The 25520-nt window shown below is 37.3% G+C and overlaps 1 protein-coding gene across 2 annotated transcripts in view; it reads right to left on the bottom strand.

The window, feature by feature from the left end:
• DCHS2 (dachsous cadherin-related 2) overlaps nucleotides 1-25520 on the bottom strand; it is a 210927-nt gene that overhangs the window by 12035 nt on the left and 173372 nt on the right. For both annotated transcript variants that reach the window (XM_074338416.1, XM_019733266.2), the window contains exons 15-19: nucleotides 18676-18887; nucleotides 15422-15573; nucleotides 4044-4174; nucleotides 1851-2137; nucleotides 786-918 (exon numbers count right to left, since the gene is read on the bottom strand). In XM_074338416.1, the coding sequence (XP_074194517.1) occupies nucleotides 786-918; nucleotides 1851-2137; nucleotides 4044-4174; nucleotides 15422-15573; nucleotides 18676-18887 (915 nt within the window). The remainder of the gene's footprint in view (nucleotides 1-785; nucleotides 919-1850; nucleotides 2138-4043; nucleotides 4175-15421; nucleotides 15574-18675; nucleotides 18888-25520) is intronic.

Here is a 25520-nt window from a genome sequence, read left to right as displayed (position 1 = left end):
TGCCATTGTAAGTGGAGATGGGGAACACAGTGTACTGTGTCCCAGGCTGTTCTTTTCTAGAGTGTGCTCTGTCAGGGACCGTGCTTTGCTAATTATTCATTTTTACCAAATTTAGCTTTAATGTCTACTCACCGTTAAATGTTCTCTATACAATGCTTAACTATTCTAATCTAAAATCACTTGCCTAACACATTTCCCAGCCATGAATATCTTGTTCTGATAAAAGTACAGAGCCTCAGAAGGCATCAAATAAACCAGAGCCACAATGTTTTTACTTAGTCGAGATGCTCAAATAATTTTCCCTTTTTGATTTTTTTTTTTTGGGGGGGAGGTCCTTATTGAATGTATGATGCTCTTACTGAACTCTTCGTACTTGTGCTTTGATAAAAAGCTTCCAAATTCTAGTAACGTGAAGTCCTCAGTACTAAATTAGTCCATTCGACTTCATCTGATTCTTGCCGAGGTCTGGGGTAACTACGTGAATGGTGCTTGGCTGGACTGATGGACTGGGTGTTTACTATATGGGGATCTCTGCACTTATGCGCCTCTGCCAGCACTTAATCAATTCCTTTTGCTTCCCAGCCACTGAGTTGTTGGAGAAGAAAAATAACACTGGGATTTGCTACCATAGCATTTGATGTGAAGAGAAATAAGAAGGTGGTGTCTATAATTTAACCAGGGGTTGGGGGTGGAGAGCTATTTTAAGAGCATTTGGAAAGGATTACTTCAGGTTTCCACCCTGTAACTCAAACCTATGAACACTAAAGCCACTATAAATAACTCACCATTCATAGGATCAATTGAGAATTCCTTAGAAGATGAAAGGATTCTGTAAGAAATGTCCTCGTTGCTTTCTAAGTCCATGGCTGTCACGGTCAGCACGGAGTACCCCACAGGCACCGATTCAGGAATGGTGACCTGGGGGAAAAAGAGAGAGAAATGGACATTGTACTTAAAGACTATAAATATTGTCACTAACAGCCAGAACATGAGATCATTTTATTTATTTTGCTTAAGGAAAATACACAGAGAACCTGACTTTATTAGACATATTCATTTATAGAGCTGACATATTATAAGAAGCTTGTGTAGTGGTCTCAGTATTCAGAAAAAAAATATATTTTAAAAAAATTAATTGTTTTGATTTTTATTATGAAAAATTTCCTTCCAAATTATTTCTGTGTGGTAGAGGATAGTTATATTATTACATATGTACGTTGTGCAATGTAGCAAGCCTTCACAGAAAATCATTACTTATGTTAGTTTCCCTCCTGTGTTTACACGGTAACCCTACATTTGCTATATCCAAGAGTCCTGAAGCCTGTTTCCAAGTACTTAGTTGAATGCTATTATTGTCGTCACATCTACAAACATACACTATGCTCTAAAAACTAAAATTTCCTCTTTACAGTTTTGTTCATGATTTGTTTCTGTAAAATGTTAGTCAACATATTCCAAAAATATGCCTAGGAAAGAAAAAGTTTTCTCAAATGACTTGAAACTGCAGATAATCCAAGCTACCTTATTGTCTTGTCTATGGCTTTGAAAATATTAGGCAAGTTCCGATAGTTAGAACAATTGGTCCCCAATCCCTAAAAACTATACAAATGGTGACATACTTTCATATGATGACATGATATATACTTAAAAAACTGAATTTGAATGAGATATTCAATTCCATATATATTTCTAGCCTCCAGGGTATGAAATATAAACTCCTCAGCATCAACTTAAGCACTAAAAACAGTGAATATGGTATGCCTAAGTAGTCTGCCAACAAGCATAGGCTTACATTATTCCCTATTCTTTCCAGTTTTGCCTGTGTTTCAGCATCTTTTTAAGCTGTTTACCTGGTAAGAATCTTGAGAAAATACTGGTGGGTTATCATTGACGTCCACCACACGGATGACGAGCGCTCCCTCTGTGTGGTGCACCGAATCCGAAATTTGGATAAGCAGCTCATGTTCAGTAGCTTCTTCAAAATCCAGTGTTTTCACTAGCACCACTACTCCAGTGTTCCGATCAATAGCAAACTTGGTTCCAGCGTCACTCTCTTTGGCGAAATGGAAGATGAAAGCTGAATTCAAATCCACATCATGAACTGATATCCGAGTCACAATTACACCAGGCAAAGAATCTGAAATAGTCATGACCAATGTCAGTCTCCATTAAAATTCACCCTTTGAAAGACTTTTCTTTAGTAGTTCCATCCAAGCATTTTTTATTTTAAGTCCAACATGATTTGCTGTTTCTTGGCATGATTTCTCATACAAAGCTCATTATGAACGGAACAGAAACTTTGAAGAATTTATAAGCCCAATAAAAGCGAAAATTTACCACTGAGTGGGGAATTGAGGAGGTAGGGTATATTCAATTTTTATATTACGTTTTTAATTGTATTCTTACAGCACAATTCCAGGACCAAGAAACATTGCAACCCACTTATTTGTCCTATATAGTGTTTGTATCAAAATCATATATTCATGGGGGACATAGGTGGCAAGAAGGTTATTATTCAAAACATTAATACAAAACATAAGATTTTGAAAAATACACAAGATTGAAATGAAAGTATTTGGATGCTGAAGTTAGAAATAGATACTTAGTTCCTTGTACTTATTTTTGCAAAATTATTCTTTTGAGTGGTACATAGACTGCTTCCTTTCTTTAAATGTGACTCAGAATTATCAAGAATAGGAGGGAAAAGTATACATAGTACATATAATGAAAGCAAATCTGTAATATTTTTCACCCCCAAAAAGTGACATATCAAATGCCTCACACACTGTAGCTATTCTTTAGTTTAACTGCCATGAAAGGCACTTTGTTTTTAAGCTTATATGTATGGTACAGGTAGAAAAAAGATGCCAAGGTATTCAGAATAGTTCCACTGTATATGAGATTCATAATTTTTATATTTCAAGCTTGAACATTCTCTATGTGCACCAACCACACCTTACCCCATTCAGTACATTTTGATTTATGCTGTTTGTTCTTGTGATATATTTATACTGGGCATACTGCTGCATTTTGATGCTAATGTATGTGCTTTGGAATAGTATGTTCAGTAAATGCGAATTAAAATATATCAAATAGGTGGAATCCATGACATGGGCACAACTAGGAGAGCAATAAAGCAAAGTTGTGAAATCATCTGGGAGGTAAAACCGAACAGTCTTTTACTGGTAGAATATTTTAGAATATTTAGACTATTTGTAGATATACTTATATATAGAAATCTCTGAAATATATCCCTCTTGAGTGGTGATTGTTATTATTTGTGGACATAAAATGTTAGGAACACTTTAGGAATAAGTTTGGTATTACGAGTGAAAGGAGAGAGGCAAGTGAAGGGCCACCACTCTTTGCAACTTCAACCATAAAGAGTTGGGTTGGGTTTTACCACTCGAACCATTGACCACAGACAACTTTGGGATCATGCTGTATGGTCATTTTATAGCCCAGAGACCCAAATAATTAAGATTAATAAGCATATGACATAAAATGTTGCATTTCCAACTTTTACCAGTAATGTGGTAAAATATTTCTTCAATTGCTGAAGTTTAGTTTACACAAGAGGAAAATGGTGACTTTGTTTGATGACCATCCAATTCCCTTCACTTATCACTTGTCATTAGTATACTGTGAAGACTGACCGAGTTCTCAGTCTAAGAAGATCGCTTCTTCTCAGAGGAGTTTAAGGACGATCACCACAGTGAACAAAATATGCTTCTTCATAGATTTCATTTTTAAGAAAGGTCTGTACACAGAAAGAACCTGTGTGGAATGGTGGTTTCAGCATGGGGAATTGGCCTCTAGCTAATCTGAATGCAAATCCCAGCTTTCACAGTTAACTGCTTTGACAGTTGATATTTAACTTTTGATGACGCATTTTCAATTCTATAAAATGAAGATGAAAACTATCTATGATGCATGGCTGTTGAGGATTAGTACTCACAGTTAATATGGCGCCTGGCTGAAAAAAATGGAAGATGATGTTACACAACTTCGTCAAAACCACTTTTGCAAATTGCCACACTTACTTTCTGCTACTTCCACTGCTTCATGGGGGAGAAAAACTGGAGCATTGTCATTTACATCAATCACTTGTATCTTGACCACACTTGTACCAGAAAGCCTGGGCATCCCTTTATCCGTGGCTTGCACAGTCAAGCTGGTTTGGAAAAGAATCAAGGAATGTTATCTATTATCCAAAAAAAAAAAAAAAATAAGTAAAACAACACAAATATTGAATTTCTAGTCGAAAAATTTTAAATGCACTGACTAGCTACTTTAATTTCTCTTCCTGGCTTTTTCTAAATAGCATCATTTAATATATATTATAAAAGAATGGTAGCCTGAAATTTATTTATCTATTTTTGACATGTTTAGAGAAGCAAATCCAGCAAGCTACCAGGGGACATGAAGCATTTATACCAAAACAAATGCACCATATCTGGGAGACATACTGTCAAATCCAGTCCTTTCTTACTAAGAACAACCTAATAGATACAAACACCAATGCCTATTCATTGTATAAGCATGGCCTGGCCACGCATGGCCTGGATATTGCTACATATTTCCATTTTACTGTATCAACAAAAGATAGAGGCACTAAAAGATTGCTTTGTATTGATATTTTTTTAGACCCAAATTGCAAAATGATCAAAATGGTAGAACTAAGAGAGGATATTGCATGACTAATACATGTACAAAAGATGCATGATTGGCCTGGACTGTAAAGTAGACGTAACAATCTATGATCTGAAAGAATTCACATGCAGTGATGCAATCTGTCTCGGATGATGGTACAACGAGCTTCTCCAGCAAACAGGTTAGAAACCACATTAGTGTTTTCAACTTCTCCCTGTCAACCAATTCCCCACATCCAATTAATTACGAGTCTCATAGATTTTATCTCTTGAGTATTATTTGCTTCAGTTCTCGTCCATTTCAGCCATACCTTTCAAGCCTCAGAAAGGCTGGTGAACCATCCTGTTTCACCAGGGACTGACGAGTTTCCTGGGACATGAGACTCCGCTTGTTGTTGTTGTTGTTGTTGTTGTTTTTAAAATCAGGATAATCCTGGGCAAACCAGGACAGGTTGGTCTCTGTAGCCTCATGCCCTACCATCTTTATCTGGAATGCCGTACGTTCATTATATCCTTTCTCGTCTGATCATTGGTTTCCTTGCCAATCTTCCTACTGCAAGCCTCATCGGCTCCTGTCCATCCCCCCACACTGCAACTCAATTGTTCTATCTAAACTCCTGATTTGAAAACTCGATTCTCTTATTTAAAACCTTTCCTTAGCTCTCCAGGGGTAGTCCAAGTCTTGAGGACACACAACATCACCTTCTGTGAGCTGGTTTCTGCCTGGGCTCTCCATCCCTACACCCTCTTGGTCTTTCAAGTTTACATCTTCGATAGGCATTCACTGACCTCTCGTCTGATTGGGATGCCCCTTCTCTATCCCATAGCACCCTGTATATTCTTCTGCTATAGCAATCATCACCCTTTGTTTGGATGCCTTCTTTGTCTGCCTCCCCCATTAGTACCTTGAAAGCCGATGGGTTACCTTATTTGATTTTCTTTAATATAGGTTGAGTGCTATTTTCTAAAGATTTGTCCAGCATTATAAATCTATTATGTGACAGAGCCTGGATTAGAGCCCAGGTCTTGGTTGCCTGGAAAGCTTGTGCTATACTATCCTCCTTCAACATGACTCTCTTACTGTGTATATATCACTCCCTAATGTATAATCGTTAGCTTATTTTTCACCCCCCTCTAGACACTGGGAGATCCAGGAGGGTAGGTGAGTAATAAAGTGAGTTGTTAATCAGAAGATGATCTTTACTTCAGAGATGGTATTAGTCTTAGTCAGTGGTTGATACTACCTTTTAAGAAACTGAGTTTTGGAAGTTGACACACTTCGACTTTCTTTTCCATTGTTAGCTTACCTGATAAGTGTTCTTTCTTTCCAACCTTAAATTTTAAAATGATGTAAAATAAGCATGAACTTAATAGCAAGTGATTACTGCTTATCTACCGTGCATGAAGCACACAGGCTTCCTTCAACACTATCAGAGTTGGGACATCAAGATAACGACCACTTGAGTTTCACACTTCTGGAGCCTAGGAATAATTCCATGTGGAAATTTTGTTTTGTTAGTATGAACGTAAGTCAGATACATATGGAAATATTTTACTAAAAATAATCAACTCATAATGTTCTCTGCCCCTGTTGCCTGCCTTTCCCCAATGTCATACTAAAGTCTCAGCCAAGACATCAAAGTTACGTCTTATTCTTCCACTATAGCCATAACCACCCTTATTTTTACAACATTACAACTTCAGGGGTTCTATGTAATGCCTATGTCAGGTTAAAAAAAGAAGTGAGACTCTTTGATATGGAGGAAAATATATGATCCAATTTCAAAATAAAAGGACAAGTAAAAGGTTTCTCAATAGCTTAAAGAATAAATGAAAAATTATAAAGGCAGATCCACTGAGATTCTACACACAACTTCTGTGAGACCTCAAGTTTCTTATGATGGCTCTTTGGCAGCCTTTGTGAAGCTATTGATTGTAGCCAGTCCAACTGGCTCCATGTTCCAGAATTGCTACCCTGATGAGTATTATCAGCAGAGGCTATAAATGAGACAGGCCAGATTTAGAACAGTCCCATTTTAGTTCAGAGCATTTTTCCTCTGCTCTATCAACCACAGGAAGCTTCTTTAACCATGTTAAACTTTAAAGGAGGTTTGACCAGGTAAGATCTTTGCTGATTGCCTTAACAAATACTGAAGATGTTGGTAGAAGATCTTTCAAAATTCTCACCAGTATTTTAAATGTCTTCCAACAATGAAATATTCCTCCTGAAATTCTAAGAAAAGATAATCAGCCAACATCAGAAACACCTATGAAAAGAAGAGCTATGATTTCTGGTTATATCCACACAGTTTTAGTTCCTCTTTCTCCTGAGATTCTACTATAATGAGAACAAAAGAATTTAAAATAAGATATACATCCATAAGGCTACAAACAGAATGGGAGATGATATTAGTGGGTAAAGTGGGTGAGAAATTTCAACAAATTTCTAGAAAATGCAAGCCAGTTTTGGAGTGGTTACTGGTGAGTGGGTCAGAGGAAACCACAGATTAAAATGCATTGGAGAGAGAGAAGGATGAGTGAGAAACAGATTTGTCCCCATGTAACTAAGGAGAGGCTGGAGACATGGCAAATGGTGAGGTGAGATCCAAAAATAGCTTAAAGATTTATTTTAAACTCAAAATACAGAACAATCAAATCCCTCTGCCCATTGCTCTTCACTCCCAGGCAAATGAATACCTGACGATCATATTCAGAATGAATAATATCGAGAGACTATCCTTGGAGAAATAAAAGCACCTTCCAAGAAAAGAGAACTCTCTGTACGTAGTCTGACAATTAAGTTCCCGAACTTGTTGTAACAATGTTGCTAACCTTTTTTGATATCAGAGGGATTATTCATTATGGATTTGTACCAAGTGGACAAACAGTTAACCAAGTTTACTATTTGGAAGTGCTGAAAAGGCCATGTGAAAAAGTTAGATGAAAACGACCTGAACTTTTCGCCAACAATGCATGGCTCTTGCAACACGAAAATGCACCAGCTCACATGACACTGTCTGTAAAGGAGGTTTTAGCCAGTAAACAAATAACTGTATTGGAACACCCTCCCTACTCACCTGATCTGGGCCCCAATGACTTCTTTCTTTACCTAAAGATAAAGGAAATATTGAAAGGAAGACATTTTGATGACATTCAGGACATCAAGCATAATATGACGACAGCTCTGAAGACCATTCCAAAAAAAGAGTTCCATAATTGCTTTGAAGGGTGGACTAGGTGCTGGTGTCTGTGCATGGCTTCCCAAGGGGAGTACTTCGAAGGTGACCGTAGTGATATTCAGCAATGAGGTATGTAGTACTTTTTCTAGAATGAGTTCGTGAACTTAATTGTCTGACCTTATACATTGTCATTTGTATGTCATCCTGCAAAGTAGTCGACTTCCCCTCTGGTTCATCTGAAGTTAAGTGTACTGGTCAATAAGCTCCACCAGCTCACTCAGAGATGCTAAAGACTTAGCAGTTACCTCCCACAGAAAGCCTCCAACATGAAGAAGAGAGCACAAAATAGACAAAGAGAAGAAATGAACTCGAAAAAACACACAGATCTTGAAAGAATAAAAGAAAATGTAAAAACAATTCTAATTAATGTCCTTGGAGAGACAGCAGAAGATAATGCATGCATAAATCAAGAACAAGATGCTATGGAAAAGTTCAAAGATCAAGGAAGAACTTTTGGAAATAAAAATATATACAATATCCAAAATGTTTTTTAACTAGAAAGCAAAAAAGAAAGTTTAGAAGGTTAAAATTAAGGCATTCTCCATAAAAAACAAAAATAAACCAAGACACAAAACAAGAAGTGGAAAGTAGGAAATAAAATATTACTGACAAAAGATCAATCCAGGCAGCCCAACGCTTGATTGAATAGGATCCAAGGAAAAGGAACAGGACAAAATAAGCAAACAAACAAAACAAAAGAAAAAACAAACAAACAAAAAACCCCCAAAAAACAGAAGGAGAGGTAATTAACAATGAAATAATATAAGAAAGTAAAAAGAAAGATTTCTCCTTATTAAAAGAGCACACCAAGTACTCAGCACAAGGAAAAACCCACATCACAGTATATACTCACAAAATTTCTAAACATTATGGGTAAAGAACCTGAGAACTTCCACAGAAAAGGAAAAAAATATCATATACAAAGCATATAATTACAATGGCACCAGACTTCTCAACAGAAACACTGGGTTTTAAAAGATAACAGAACAGTGCCTCCAAAACTCTAAAAAAATGTTCAACTTCTATATTATCCATTGCATAATCACATGAGAGGAGAATAAAGGCATTTTTAGATATGCAAGAACTCAGAGAATTGACTTCCCTGGCATCTTTTCCTACAAAGCTCCTGGAAGAGAAAACTAAGAAACAGAAAGACATGAAATCCATCACATGGGCGCAAGTAGGAGAGCAACAAAGCAAAGTCGTGAAATCATCAGCTTTGCTAAAGGCTTAGAGAGCACAGTAAAGATTGGTAAGACTAGATCAGCAGAGCAGAAAGCAGCAGGAAGGAGGTCTCCAAGGAACAAAGGGGACTTGATAGAATAGGAGAGGCATTTGGGGGGGAAAGATGTGTGGGCATGACAGAGCTACTGGAACATTTACAAGGAATTAAGTACACGGATATAGATAATCATTAATTTGGGGGTAAGGGGGAGAGTAAGAATGGAAATAGAAGAATGGCATGGCTCTGAAGTGAACATTTATAGACTCATATAATGTAAACACTGATTATTGAGTAAATGAAAAACAGTGTATGAATATAAAGAGAATCAGATACGAGAAGGTAAAAAGATTAAACCCACATCTATTTTAACAGGAAGTCGAGAGATAATGTTTAAAATGATAAATGAAGACATCTTGGTGTTTATAATAATGGAGAAAACGAGTTAAAAATGTCAGCCTCTAGCAGGCTTTAGTAGTGGCACAGGTGAGACAATGGCAGCTGACTTTCATCTAAGTCTGTTGATACTCTGATACTATTTGATTTTTCAAAAAATGTACTACTTTGATAACAATAAAAATTTTTAAATAAGAATGTGTGCTTAGAGTCAAATCTTTATTTTTTATCTATCTATTAACAATACTTTCTTTCTGACTGTAAACATGCTCACGTTGAGCCATTCCTAAAAACATGCACTACTCTCCAGCCTGAATCCCACTTAGTCACCGCCACCCGGCATTCCTCCCTTTTAACTCGACATTACTGAAAAAGAAAATCATGCATTACAGTTGTCTCTGCTTCCTATTTTATTCACTCCTCAACTCACTATCCTCCATCCCTTCCATGGCTCGCCTTTGGAAAATTATATCAAGAGCTTTCTAATCATCAGACAATGATCACTTTCTAGTTGTGGACATGAACATTATAAACCTCAAAATGCTCACTCAGCCTTGTTTGAAACGAAAAGAAATTCCAGGTCCCAGTGGTATTCACTGAGAAGTCCACAGAGGAAATAATTCTGTCATCTGTATTTTGAAAACTAAAAGGACATAATCCTTCCATATGTATTTTGAAAACTAAAAGGAAATAATCCTGCCATATGTATTTTGGAAACTTGTACTTCGGCCCTTGTTCATGAACAGAAGGATGTAAGGATGGAGAATATTTCCATTCTGGTGACTACAGAAGGAAAAATGAACAAAACACAGTGTTGGGATGCTGGCCAAATGGGGCAAAATTTTTATATAACTTTAAATCTACACATATGATGTTTCTTACTATCATAAATTACAGTTCTTCTCTTTGAAGTTTAGAGATGCTTTCTAAGATACTAACCCATAACCATGAAATATTTGTTGTTTGATCTCCCAGAATTTGTGGTGCTTATAGTACATATTGGTTATAGAAAACTGTATTTGCTCACTTAAACTGTAGAATATTTTTGTTAAAGAAAATTAATCTGTTCACTTGAGTTTTAAATTAACTTTACAGCTTTGTATTAATTAACCTACAAATATAACAGTGTGTACGTTATCTTGTTAGGAGACAATTTAGGACAAGCCTATTGCTTGCAAACTCTTTAATATAAGGAGTACTTCTAGTCGATTCTAAACCATACACATTTTGAAACCCCTTTCTTTTATACAGTCCAACCTCTCCCCTTGGTTTCCATGAAACCACCTTTTCCAGGTTCATGTTTCTATCATGTTTCTAATAGATTCATGTTTAGTCCCTGAATCTATTTTTGTGGTGTCTATTTCTCTGTGTGGCCCTCAAGTCGTGGCAATCCCCCAAGTGCTCATTTTACATATTCTGTCCAGGTAATTCCATTTTACATATTTTCCCTAGATCAATCCCAAATCCAAATCTTCAATGAAGACCTCTTCCCTCAGCTCCAGATCAACATATTTTGTTTTAAATTTAGTTTTCAATTACAATTGACATACAATTTATTAGCTCCAGGTGCACAACATAGTGATTCGACATTTATATCATTTACGAGGTGATCCCCACAATAAGCCTAGTACCCATCTGACACCACAAAGTTACTGCAATGTTGTTGACTATTCCCTGTGCTGTCCATGATTTTAATTGCCTAAGGAGTATCTTTACTTTTGCTCTTGCATGAGTCCCTCAAACTCAAAATGCCTCCCCCCAAATCCCAATCCCAATCTATTCTTCTTCCTGCTTTTCCTATGTAGAAATTTCAGAAGTATTTTCTCTTTCCTTGTTAAATTAATTCAACTGGTCACCATGTTCCGATGGGTTCCGTATCTGAATCAACTAGTAAGTAAGTAGGCCCCCTCCTTCCATCCCACTGACTCATCATCACGGACCTTCCACAGCTGTTGTCTAGCTTATGGAGCCTGCCTGATGCGTGTTCTTGGTCCTGCAGTACATCCATTACCAGACGTCTTTTAAAATAAAGATCTGAACATGCACTCAATTGCTTACACTTTTATACAGCCTACCAGATAGGTTACAATCCCCATTATATGGCATATAAAGTCCTTCAAAACTTGCCTGAAACCTACCAGCCTCTTTTTTTTTCAGATTATTGTGTGACTTTTGTCCAGTGTTATTGAGGTGTAATTGATATACCGCCCTTTACAAGTTTAAGGTATGCAGCATAATGACTTGACTTATATATGTTGTTAAGTGATTACCACACTAAATTTAGTTTACCCCCATCATCTCATATAGACACAAAAAAGGAAAAAAACGTTTTTATCCTTGTGATGAGAACTCTTAGAACCTACTCTTTTAACAACTTTCCAATATACCATACAACAGTGTTAACTGTAGTTTCCGTGCTATACATTATACCCCCAGCACTCATTTCTCTTGTAACTGGAAGTTTCTACCTTTTGACCATCTTCATCCTAGTCCTGCATATGCTCAGCCTCTTTCCCATTATCCCACACTCAGGTGCACTGTACCATTTGTTACTTCCAAACACACCAAATAATGGCATAGCCATACCTTTCCTCATGCGTCCTGCCTGCAGTGTCTTTTATTCCCTTTTCCATGGGGAGTCAACAGACGGGTTCCAACCCAGCCCTGCTGCTTATGAGACATGTGAGACATGTATTTCGGAAAAGATAATTAACATCTCAGGCTTTTCCTACCTTGCATATATTACTGCTTTTTATTATTTCTCTCACAATGAGCACTCAATGGGAGTATGAGTTTAGCATTGCTCCTGGCAATAACTGCTCTTTGACCTAGAATGTGTATGCGGGAAACTGCATTTTTAAACACTGAAATTAACTCTCATTTGCCTAGGACACTTTTGTTGGTCATTTGAAAAGTCCTTCAAAAGACTAAAAATCTTGGCCCTGAAGTGTTACAAGGCTCACATGAATATCAAGTACCATCTTAAACAGTGAAATGTCTCTCCATAAGCCAAGTGGTGGAAAACAGTGATTCAAATCCAATTATTGCATGCTTACACCTAGACAAGTGTTTTCACAAACTGAAAACTGGAACTTACTTGTCATTATTATTTTAAGTTTTTAAAGATTTTTTTTCTGTTTTGTTAATATACATGTATGTACTTTTCAGATTCATTCCCATGATACAATAGGAAGCCCTACTATGACCACTTACATGGACAAGAATCTCAGTTCTACCATTTACTAGCGGCATATTTTTGGCAAACTTTACCTCTCTGAATTTCAATTTCCTCATTCTGTAAATCTTAAGTCTGTTATGGGAATTTAACATGTAAAGCAGGTGCTCCATAAATTACTGTGATTATTAATATACTTCCTGCCATGGATTACAATGGCACTCAATTTTCCAGCTCCCTGAAAACGAGAACTGTTTCATATGTCTGTATGTCATGCTCGGTAAATAGTTTTTAAAATTCAGGAATATCAATCAAACAGAACTTAAAATGTCTATTTTATAATTTGTCATCATATTTCCACTGAGTTTTCTTACATGTGGCTTAATATGAGGACTAAAAATTATTTGATTTTTATTTAGTGCATTTATATTGAGTAGAATCATAACTGACAATATCTTTTCCCTATCGTTTTATATTATAACAGTATCGGAATAGCAATAGCAGACAAAATAGCAATATTTCAAAGTAAAGTTAAAAGCTAAATGATACCTTTTCCAAAGCATTCACTGAAATCATCCCATATTTCCCACTGCTATAAATATCAGAAAAAAGTACTAAAGGGAAAGAGAAGCCATAAGGAGGTGAGGGAGGGGAGAACCTAGAGAGGCAGGAGGTTTAAAATATTTCCTTGCCTTGGTGAACTGGAGACAGTGTGTGTGTGTGTGTGTGTGTGTGTGTGTGTGTGTGTGTGTGTATCTCTGTGGCTATATGTGTTGCGTTCAACTTCTCTCAATTCTCCCAGTCTTGAATTAAATTCCTTATAGAGAAATGGTGAGGGACACTTTTAAATTTTAGGACCAATCTAAATGTTTGGAACATTGAAACTGTGATACAAATAGGAAAATCTGAAAGAAGTTAGATTTAATGGCTAATTATGTTCCACAGAGTAAAAAGAACATTGTAACAGTAAGTCTACAACCAGGAAATACTTAGTTTCTGGAATATAGCAGACCTTCAATAATCTCTGAATTCATAATCACTCAGGTGGCAACTAGGCTGAGATTTACCTGCTGTCATCTATGGGGAGAAAAAAAAGCTTTATGCTTAAAATTACTATAGAAACAATGTGGCAAGGATAGGTTATAACATATTTATACCATCAGATTTAGTATATTTATACAATAAGTATTGTAGCAATTGATTACACTAAAATATTACCGAAAAAATCCTATTACTGAAAAAAAATGCTACTAGTTAATACCAGGTAAGGTCTTAAACTTTGAAAATAATTTTGAAGTGATATTTTGAAATATTAAACAAAAAGAACGAAATACTTAAACTTTTAGAGTTGGGAAGTTTTCCAGAGGTGAATTAATCCAGTCCTCCTAGTAACAGATCCCATTTTCATCAGCTCTCACTGCTCAACCAAAGGCATATATTGCACTCTCCTCATAAAGCACGGAAGGGGCCTGGCCTAGGAGAGCATGAACACTTAGGTCTTTTGCATTCCTGTTCTTTACCCTAAACAGAAGGTCAGCTCTGTGGCTTGTCCGGTGGAAACAGTGTGACTCAGAACCACAACAGCTGGCTGCCAGTCCACGCGTGATCATTAAATGGTTTCGTGACCCTGCGCGAGCCACCGTATGTCTGTTGTCTTTTCAGTGACTGAGAAAATGCCTAACTCAGCCTCCTCAGGAGGTGGCTGTGAGGACTAAAGGAAACACTGTGCAAGGCCTTTTGGAAGAACATACAGAAAAATGACACAAATAATAGGAAGCCTATGAAAATGCACAATAAGAAAGTCAAGCTTTGGTCCCATGCTTCCTACGTGACCCCTTCTCCAGAGACAAACAAGGTGAACAGTTTCTCAAGGTTTCTTCCTGAAGTCGTCCAGTTCTATGGGTACTTTTACTCAAACAGACCGGCAGCATAAGCACTATCGTGATCACACCCTAGAGCTCTGTCCTCATGGGCACATACAAATATACCTTTCTCTTTTAAAATATGATTGTATTCCACAGAAGACTGGGCCATTGCTCTTAAAAGTATTCCCCATTCACGGACATTTTTGTTTCCATAGTCCTTTTCTTTTGCAGACTGAGGTGCCATAAAAATCTCTGCATGTATGGCTAGACTTTTGTAGCACTGACCTTTTCAATACCTAGAAGACTTGTAACACTACTATTCTCTTTTATAGAATTCCGTAGAAGGCTGGCATATCTTGGACTCTAGGCAAAGATGTATTTAATGTTGAATGGGTGCTTTTATTAAGGTCATTTCTATTAGAACACAGTTCTGCAGCAAGGACCTGACAATAGGATTATGATTTCATATATGAAAAACAAAGAATTAAAAAGAACAATGTCATTCAGTCTTCACTATTTTAAAAAACAATAACAACAAACATTTGCAGAGTGCTCTAGGATTCAGTAGGCATTTTACAAATATTGTCCTTTTCAAAGTCTCTCACTTTAGTACTTAATAGCATCACAAAGTCACAAAATCTTAGAACTAGAAGGGACCTTAAAGTTCCTCTAGTCTCATCACCTTTTCCAAAACTGCAAATATTCCCTAAGACTCTTTCTATATATCAAAAGAGTGATCATAAGTTGGATCAAAGAGAAAACACATTTTACAACTAAGCTTATACATAATAGAAAGTCATTCCCAAAGCAACAGCAGTGTTGTCAGAAACAAAGCAGAGAGCCAGTCACATGGATCTGAACCGGGGACAAACCTGTAGGAGTTGGTGAACTCATAATCCAGAGTCCCATTTGCTGTTATCACGCCGCTCAGTGCATCAATCTGGAATGCTTCTCCTTGGTTGCCAGAGAGAATGGAATACTCAATGAGGCCATTCAACCCGCTGTCCAGGTCTGTAGCAAGCACCTGTGAGGAAGCAACTCTTCCATTAGATAAGGATTTAATCTGCAGCAGGGGTTATGTCTGTTTTTCAGAGAAATGCATTATGGAAGAATCACAGATTGTCAAGTACATTTTAAAAACGATGATCAAAGCAATACGGACTAACTGCTAGGCTTACATTTCACTTTATAATAAAGTAGGTAACAGATTAGGAAACAAGTCTGTGTACTCAGTCAAAAAAATTTCAAGCAACGTTCAGTACAATTTTAGGCAAGAGGAAAAAATACTTGAAAAAAAATCTAATTTGCTTGAACAGAAGACTTCCAGGACTGTATGTGGATTCAAGCTAGCACCAGAAAAGGAAAGAAATGATATAGGAAACCTCCACATAGTGGAGGAAAATCTGTCATTTGCTTGTTTTACTTCCTTAAAGTATTGCCTGTGAAATAAGCCATATGTGGATTTCTTTTTACATTATATTAAAAGCTTCATTTAAAAAGGATCATTAAATAGATGAAACAAAGTCTAGATTTAGTGCTAACAAATTTACCTCCTAATCATTTATGTGATGAGTTATCAAAGTAGTGTTGACAAAACAACAGTTTTGCATCAATCTCCGTGGAGATATATTATTAGTCTGCATTACATTTTGATCATAAAACTATTAGTGGATTCAAGATCTTGTTTATGAACAAGTTGACAGATTAATTAAAAAAATTTTAAAGTTATTTTTATCTTCTATGCCCGTCAGGCCTTGGCCTGAGCTCATGCCCCCGTCTTCTCTCTCAGGTGATTATACTGATGTCCTAGTGGGTTTTTACTTCTACTTCCCTATCCTCTCAACCTATCTTTCACACTGCTGCCAGAGTTCTTAGGGCATCCTGAGTGGCCCAAGTGGGGCGCCCAGGGTACGCAGCCAGGCATTTGGTACAGACAGGCAGCAATACACAGTTTCCATTTGAGATCGGGAAGAGAAACTCATCTGTATTCAGGCAGAAGAAAGTCTACCATGTCCCCTGAGGCCATAGACTTAAAAGTGTTCCAGAGTAGGCCTCCCAGGAGGTACATCAGTTAGGGTTTTAGAATACCAGCAACATATACCCACTATGGCTAACTTCACTGGGAAGAAATGTATCAGAAAGATAGCATCCAGGTGAGGTACAAGAATGGGACACCTCTGGGGCACAGCTTCTTTGAGTTATTACCATCAAGATGAATCAGCCCTAACTTTTCTCTGTCCAGGTCTTCCCACCACTCAAGATTCAATTTCCATGGAGAGAAAGCCTCTCTGAGACGGGGGCAAGGTTGGGGGCAGATCACTATTGCGATTGACAATCCCTCCTATGCGATGCCTCCCATGGTGGAGGGTCAGTTCCTAAAGGAAGTTTGTGGGGTTGTAACCAAAAGGAGGGCACATGGGCAATATTGTGGCAAAAAGCAAGAAGTAACTACCACGAGTGACATGAGCTCCAGAGCCTTTGATATTTCTATGTATCTCAACAGGACATAGGAAAATGGCAGCTCTACCTTCCTGGATATGAATGATCTAAAAATGTGAGGAATAAAGTTCATTGCATCCGTCAGAGTTTGACATAATTTGAAGTAATTGGTGGGTCGGGTGCTCCTGTTTGGTGGACCTGGGCTTTAAAAGTTGTCTTTACCTTGTGCATCCCACACTGTGCAGTCTGGCTCTCTCCAGGTTAGTGACAAAGAAGCATGACGCAGCGGCGCCCCAATGCGGGGATCCTCTGTGACAAAGTAGGCCCCACAGTGTCATCCCCGCCTTACAGGCTTCGCTGGGCAGGGGTGATGCTGATTGGACAAGCAAATGCCCTCATCCTTTTCTTAAACATCTCAGTCATAACTGACAGTAGAGTGAAGGCACAGCGCTTCTGGGAGAGGCTGGCGACTAGAGCAACGTGACTACTATTATACAAAATACAGCTGCAAAACTAGCGTAGGAAATCCTGGGTATCCCGGACTGTGTGTGAAGGGGACAGAACTAAAACTCCATGACTGCTGAGATGACTGGTTTTGTTTGCCTCCAAAGAGGGGAATGTGTGCATCAGGAACTGGGCCGGAAGTGAAAAGGTGTCTCTCTGTCTATTCAGGTGAAGGTGGCTGTGCAGGGAAGAACTGTTGGTGGTCTTGTCCAAAAAGTGCATCTAGATACCTGGCCCCACCTAGGCCGGAAGGAATGGGGCTTAATAGTGGTTAGGTGCTGGGTCACAGCAACCAGGTGTTAGAGGCCAAAGGGAATGTCCCACTTTGCTGCTGACTTTGTCAGGAAGATGGTTTTCTACTGATTTCCTACAGATGGTAGGCTTCTTAATGTTCAGGTTCTTGAATAAAAACTATCCATTCAAGGGTGAGGAGAAAGGTAAAAATGGGCACTAGTCCTGAGCAGTAGAAAGCCTATCACGGGTGGGTGGGTTTTAGAGCCTGAACACCACCACCTGGTGAGCAGTTCTCTTTGAGGGCTGGGAGCGTCTTCCTGACGCGGGGCTCAGCATGAAAAGAGCAGATCTGTGTCTGTCACACAGGGAACGTCTGCAAATCTCAAACATGGGCAGCTCTCCCACCTGTCTGTGCCTCTGTCCACGCTCATCTGGCTGCAGGTCCTCCCAACAAATGCCTACTTGCCCTTTAAGACCTCGTGCACACATTCTTTTGCGAAACCTTATGCTTTTCACCAGGAAGAGTTCGTGTCTCCTTTTTTCTCTCAGGACATTAAATGCACTCTTCTATTATAACATTAATTATATGCATTTAAATGACACACTTACATTTCTAACTTGCCCACTAAATTGCATGCACTGATGAATTGATTTTTGTGCCCCTACAGGTTCCCTGCCAGTGTTCAACAGAGTCCCCAGAGCAAGCAGGTGGGTATGAATTGAACACTGAATGAACAGAGGAGGAAGAGTGAACTCAGAAACTCCAGACTTCTTTTACTTATCCATCCATCAAACATTGTACATGCCCTGAAAACATTGAAATTTTAACTTACGTGCTGGAAAAACAAAGGCCTTAGCTATTTTGCTGTACACTGATTCATAGTCATTCACACACACACACACACACACACACACACACACACACGTGCACAGGATGTATTTCTGTTACCTGTATGACGTGAGCATTGTAGAGCTGGCCTTCAGCCAATGCCACTTGGTAAATGCTTCTCCCAAAGCACGGCAAGTTATCGTTCACATCTAGTATCAAGATCGCCACTGTGCTATAGGCTCTATGCCCATTACTTTCGGCTAAAATGATGAGTTGTACTTCATTTCTGACTTCAAAATCAAGAAACATGGGTTCTTTCACAGTAAGTTCTCCTATTTTTATTTCCATGGAGAAAAAAAAATAAAAGAAAATGATGTAGTTATGAATTAAAAAGTCCTACATCATCTTTGACTCCTATGCTCACTGCCCACCTGTCCCTCAAAGCCTCCCATTGGCTGCCTCCCAGCTCTACTGACTGGGGTCATTGTGGAAAAAGTTGAGGGCATGCAGGTGTTTGCACAGTTCAAACATGCAGAAGGGAAAGAAACTATAAAACATCTGAGACCTTGGTGCTAGCTCTTAAATTGTCCTTCTCTCTCCCCTGGTCCATCACAGTGTCTGGAAAGTCTATCTTTCAGACATATCTTGAATCTACATCTCTTCATCTTCACTTCTGCCTCCTCCAAGCCACTGCCATTTCCCACCTTTTCCCCTGCATTAGCCATTTAACTGGTCTCTCCGCCAACCCAGTTCCCATTCAGAATTACGTAATGAAAAACAACATTGTCATTGTCCCGTGTAATACCCTCCAGTGGCTTTCCACAGCTATTATGATAAAGCTCAGCATTTTTAACCTCCAAAAGACCTCCCCTACCTCGGAAATCTCATTTGTGGCGTTCTCCATTTTGCTCTCTCTGCTCTGGTCATAACATTCACAAATGTTCTGTTCCTCAAATTCTCATGCATGATTTTTCATCTGCCTGGAATGGTCCCCAATTATGTACTTCCTCAGGGATCTTTCCAGACCACCCACCATCAGTATGTCATGCCCCATCGGACTCTCACAAACACCTACGTGTATTTCGTTCCCCTGCTTTAGTCTAGTTACTCCTTGTGATTTAGAAGTTCTGCAAGGCGAGGATGGTTACCCATCTCTTAAATCACCATATCCTAAGTCCCTACCTCGAGGTCCGGTATACATTAGGTGCCCAATAATATTTGTTACACTGTCCTATAAAAAGGATAACCAGGTGAGGAAGTGACCATTGGGGGTTATGCCATGTTCAAGTTTCTTCCCCCAAATTCAGAAAATTCCTCCCCGATAGTTTCCTTCTTTAGTTTCTACTTTGTCTTTTCCTCCACTTTGCAACTATATTTGTCACTGAATTTATTGTTATTGTTATTATCATGATTTACATGGCTCTCACTGTCAGAAGTTCCATTGAATGGAGATTTGCTGAATGAGCACTGCTCTGGAGTTTGAGAAACCTGAAACCAAGCATAGATCCTAGACCTGGCTACTTCACTTAGGTAAATTACCTGGCTTCACCACTACTAACTTTGTGACCTGGAGTAAGTTATTCAGGTTCTACAGAGCTGAGTCTCCTCTTCTGTAAAATGGGGATTATTAATAATGACTTCATAGGTTGCTGTGGAGAAGTAATACATATTAGTGTGTATTTAGAATGTTTCTTCACAGTCAGATAGTGTAGATTCCAGTGTTCTAACCACATCTCTCTTCCCCTCTGTCATCAGATATAGACTTAATATCTTTAGAAGCTCTGAATCTAGAAAGAGAAAACTTAATAGCCATGGACTATTAGAAGTTTGATCTTCTGGTGAAAAAACCTGCACTGTTTCTGCAGATATGGCCTGGAAGCCACAGTTCTTAGAGCTTTCTCTGAAAACCAACCTAATCCAAAAAACTCCAGGCTATCACATACTTATCTGGATGCTAATGGGAACATATTATGTTCTACTATTCTAACTTTGGTATTGAGTGTTTGGGGGATTTTACAGCTTCTATTCTGTTATTTTAAAAAATTAATATTTATATTCTATGTGAAGATCTCACTATATTACCAAATTTAAAATTATATAAAATCACTTCTAGTTATTGTCCTCAGATTTAGTTATCGATTCAGAACTAAAACCAAATTACTTTTCCAAACCACAGTCTGATGTTACCAACACCCCTGACAGAAAATTTAGAAGAGATTAAATTATTGGCAGCTGGAGAATCATTAAGCTGGATTTTGATGAGCCAGTAATGAAAGAAGCTGGTCTTTAGAGACCTCTGTGAAACAAGGGTTGAGTCCCCCGAAACGGCAGAGGAGCCCGAGTCTGAGGTGGGTCCAAAAGCTCTCATCTGGAGCTCTGTCTCCACCAAACAGAGGACTCAGCTTGCTATCATGTGCTGTTACCACTAGTCAGGGAAAACTACAATAGAAATGCAATACTAAATTGCCAGTGTCACTTAGTAGAAAGTATGCCAATTATAGTGCAGATCAAAGTGGATTTTTTAATAAAAGGCTTGTGTTCGGCTTTGATAATTGGAATTTTGCACTTGGAATGGATCTGCAGTTCTAATGCTTTCCTTGCTTGGTTTTTATTTTTGGCATAATAATTGGCATATGCTGTGAAAGTTATACAAGTAGAAAAGACAATAACCAGTCTGTGAGATAATTCATGGCTGGCACACCTACTAGATCCACATTTTGCCTTGGATGATTTACGTGCATTTTTCTCAGAGACATCAAGGATTTACTGTCACCGGTGAGATGAAAGTACTCCTGGGCTCTGACTAATAGTATGGGCAGAAGTCCATGTTTCTCTCAGAGTAAGGGCCTCACAATACCAACTGCATGTTCGTTCTCATATGTTAGAGTGCCAGTTATATATAATTTGAGAATGAAACTGTAGTAATATTTTCCTTTTGATATATGTACATAGATAGTTTTTGTCCCAGTTACAAAATACACATCAAAATGATATCAAGAGTCTTCAAATGCTAAATGCTTGATAACATACTCAGGTTACTTCAGTCAATTACAAACTGTGCACATGCATATTGTATACACTCAAAGCAGAATGTGATAAATATTTATATTATCCAAAAGCTTTTAAATGCTCTCCTGTTAAAACTACATCCTTGAAACATTGAAAGATTGATCATTTTTGTTTTATGTCAATCTACCAAATAATGCAATGAATACTACCATCTGTTACTGACATACGCAATGTAAGCCAAACTCAAAAATTCCTGCTGGTTTAGACAGTGAATAGAAACTCAAGTGACAAGAAGTTTGGCTACAAAAGTAAATGTTTGGTTTGTGACTATGAAACAGAGGGCAAACTCTGGCGCAAATCAAAAACACAGTTCTCACCAGAGAGCTATCTAATAATAACTTATTTAACCAATAACTAATAAAATGGTTTTCTCACATTTTCACCCTTAAGAAAAGTGACCACAACCTTAGAGTTCAACTGCACTGATTTACCATACATGCCAGTTTTCTATTTTAACTGGTATATGGTGTAAAATGTATACATTCATAAAACTATATTAGGTAGCTTTAGACATAAGTTTAATGATTAAGTGATAAAAGTGGCACGAGAGATGAATTTAATATCATACTTAAAGATTTAAAAAAATGTTTCTTGACAGCAGTGTGGTTGGTAAACTATATATTGGAACGATCCCCATGATAAAAACAACTAAAGTGCTTGATAAATTGTGTGTCTGTGTATGTGTGTATGTATTGACATGCACTATTGAGTTGGTACAGTGGTAAGGAATCTGTGGAGGACAAACAAATAAATGAAAACAGTAATTCATGGAGGTAGACAATCACCAAAAACCCATTTTTGTTCCAAGGGTTTCTAACACAATGTTCTTTGAGATTCAACTCTGATAACTGCACAGGGTATGGAAAAAAAAGAAAGGAAGCCTGAACTCACAAAAGAAAAAGGATCTAATAGGAAAACCAGAGTAAAGCTATGAACCTAAAGGCTAAATATGCTTCAAATGAGTGATCATTATTAAAACAAAAACAAATTAAAAATGGATGCACAGAAACTTGCTTTTTTTGACCTTTTTTCTCCCTTGGAAGGGAGAAAAAAGTTTTCTGCTAAGAATTCATTAGCTTAAGCCCAAATTTATGGTAGCCATACTACCATAACTATCTATTTTTAAAACCCTCAATAATTAAATTTAAGCTAGTCTTTGCTTGATGACGTGTATAGGTGATTTGCAAAAAGGAGAGCAAATCCTCTCCAAAGAGCACAAACTCAACCTAGGCTTCAAAGTTCCTAAAGAAAGTTTAAAGGACGATGAGATGATCATAATTAATAAGTAAACAATCACAGAGAAACAAGGCACCATGAAAGACAGCTAGGAAATCCATAGACAGTAGAATGAATCTTCAAATACTTAAGAAGCTGGAATTACTGAACACAGACTACGTAACTATTAATATGTTTACATATATAAGAAAAGAAGCTTAGAAATATGAGCAAGGGACAAGAACATACTTTTTGAAAAGACCAAGAAGAGTTGAAAAATAACCCAAGAGATCTTCTGGAAATGAAAAATATAGTCATTCCCTAGACTGAAGAGAAAAGGGACAAAAAAATTAAAAATATGAAAAAGAGATATAGGCGAGAGTGATATGGCCCAATATTTGTCTAACTGGAGTTCAAAAAAGAAAAAAGAAATACAAGTAAATGGTATATAGATCAAAAGCTGACTTCTTAATACAATTATTGGAAGCTAGAAGGCGGTAAGCTAATATACTAAACATGATGAGAAAATGTGAACTGTGAACTTAGAATTCTAAGTCTAGCAAAAATATATTTTAAAAACAAGGATTAAATACAGACATTTCAAACAACTAAAATTTGATAAAGTTTAATACAATAAACCCTCACCAAATGATGTACTTCAGGCAGAAAGAAAATGATACTAAAATAATAACATGTAGCAAAAAAGCAGATAATCTCTTTTGAAATATTAATAATGTCTAATTTGCAATAACTAAAATAGTGGTCAAAAAAGTTTATATAAATTGAAGAAGATACATTTGAAGATAAAGAATTCTAAGTCTCTTGCATCATTCAGGAGCAAAATACTGATTAATGTTAGACTTTAATTATATATGTTAAAATAGCTAGGCTAACCACTAAATGAAGAGAAATAGCAATATAACTTCCAACAAACATGGGGAAAATAGTTATTTTCAGGTAATGATTGTATAGGTATGTTGAAAGCACAAAGATCTACATTAATAAGAAGTTACAAGTTTGCAAGATACAAAATCAAAATATAAAATCCAATTCAAGCATGTAAACTGGTACTTCCAGAAAAAGTATTTTTCCATTTACTTTAGCAAGAAAAAGTGTAAAGTATTTAGGCTGAATCTAACAAAAAATATACCAATATGCAAGTTTGCTATAGAAAAAGATTAAAACTTTATTTAAATACATTAAACAAAAAAATTGGTGTGATTTTCTATATTATCCATGGATTAGAAAATAATATTGTAAAGATATAGGTATTCCCCAAACTGATATTTCGATTAATACAGTTCAAATTACAATTCCAATAACTTAACTGTCTATCAATGGATGAATTGATAAAGAAAATGTGGTGGGTACATGCAATGGCATATTAATCGGCCTTCACAAAGAAGAAAATCCTGTCATACGAATATGTGTCAACGTGGATGAAACTTGAGGACATTATGTTAAGTGAAATAAGCCAGTCACAGAAAGACGAATATTGCATGATTCCTCTTAAACGAGTTATAGAAAATAGTCAAACTCATTGGAGCAGTGAGTAGCATGGTGGTTGCCAGGGCCTGAAAGGGGGGCGAAATGGGGAGCTGCTGTTCAACAGGGAGAAAGTGTTGGTTCTACAAGATGAATAAGTACTAGAGGTTTGCTGTACAACATGGTGCCTATTGTTAACAAGCGCGTACTACGGACTTAGAAATGTGTTAAGAAGGTAGCTCTTGTGATACATGTTCTTACCACAATTAAAAGAAAAAGTAAATTAAAAAAAAAGAAAACTTTTTTAGTAGATTCTTATTATCTACAATGCACAGCTACACAGGGCTATGAGAAATATGAAAGAAAGCCCTTGTTGGCCTGAAGATTAAGTTACTTAAATTCTAGATTGGAGCTATGTGATTTTTAAAATATATATATGTAATTCAAAAATAAGCAAAAGTAAACAGTTTCATTGCATAGGAATGCACTGATTATAAGTCACAAGGGAAAGATTATTCCTGAAGCCAGGACATTGGGAAGCCTGGAGCAGTGGAGGGAAAGGATGCAATTAGAGCAGGGCACATAGGGAATATCAATGACAGTGGTCGTGTTCTATTTTGTAAGCTTGCAGCAGGTACATGTCAGTTTTGACGGTTCTTCTTAAATGTGTACATCAGGGTTTTCGCACTATAAATCATAGTAAAAATGCTGAGCAAAGGAATCAAATCATAGAAGAGTACTTTCAGCACAGTTCTAGTATGATGTTTAAATCAAGGTAAAACTAAATAACATATTGTTTACGGATTCTAACACAGTGGGAAAGTTGTAATGCGTAAAAGACAGCGATCAATACCAAATTCAGATTACTGATTACCTCTGGGGTGAAAGAAGAGAGATGTGAGAGGGAATGGACACACAGGGTATTCCCCTGAGGTTCTAGTACTAATGTCTCATCTCTAGAGATGGGTGGCAAATACATGGGTTTTTATTTTACTATTGTCCATTACACAGTTTTATATGTTTTATTTACTCTATCATCTTGTAGCTATTGTACAACGAAATTCAGAAATAAATTTCAACATAAATAAATAACTATTTCATTGAAAAATAGTTTTCTGTGGATGACCTTTTTGGACTAAACCTTGGAATATTATATCTGCATTTTAATAAGATACTCTAGAAAAACTAAGGCCAAG

The sequence above is a fragment of the Rhinolophus sinicus genome, linkage group LG07, assembly GCF_036562045.2.
Source record: "Rhinolophus sinicus isolate RSC01 linkage group LG07, ASM3656204v1, whole genome shotgun sequence".
Lineage (NCBI taxonomy): Eukaryota > Metazoa > Chordata > Mammalia > Chiroptera > Rhinolophidae > Rhinolophus > Rhinolophus sinicus.
The sequence above is the reverse complement of the archived record's forward strand: the minus strand, read 5'-3'. Positions and strand labels throughout refer to the sequence as shown.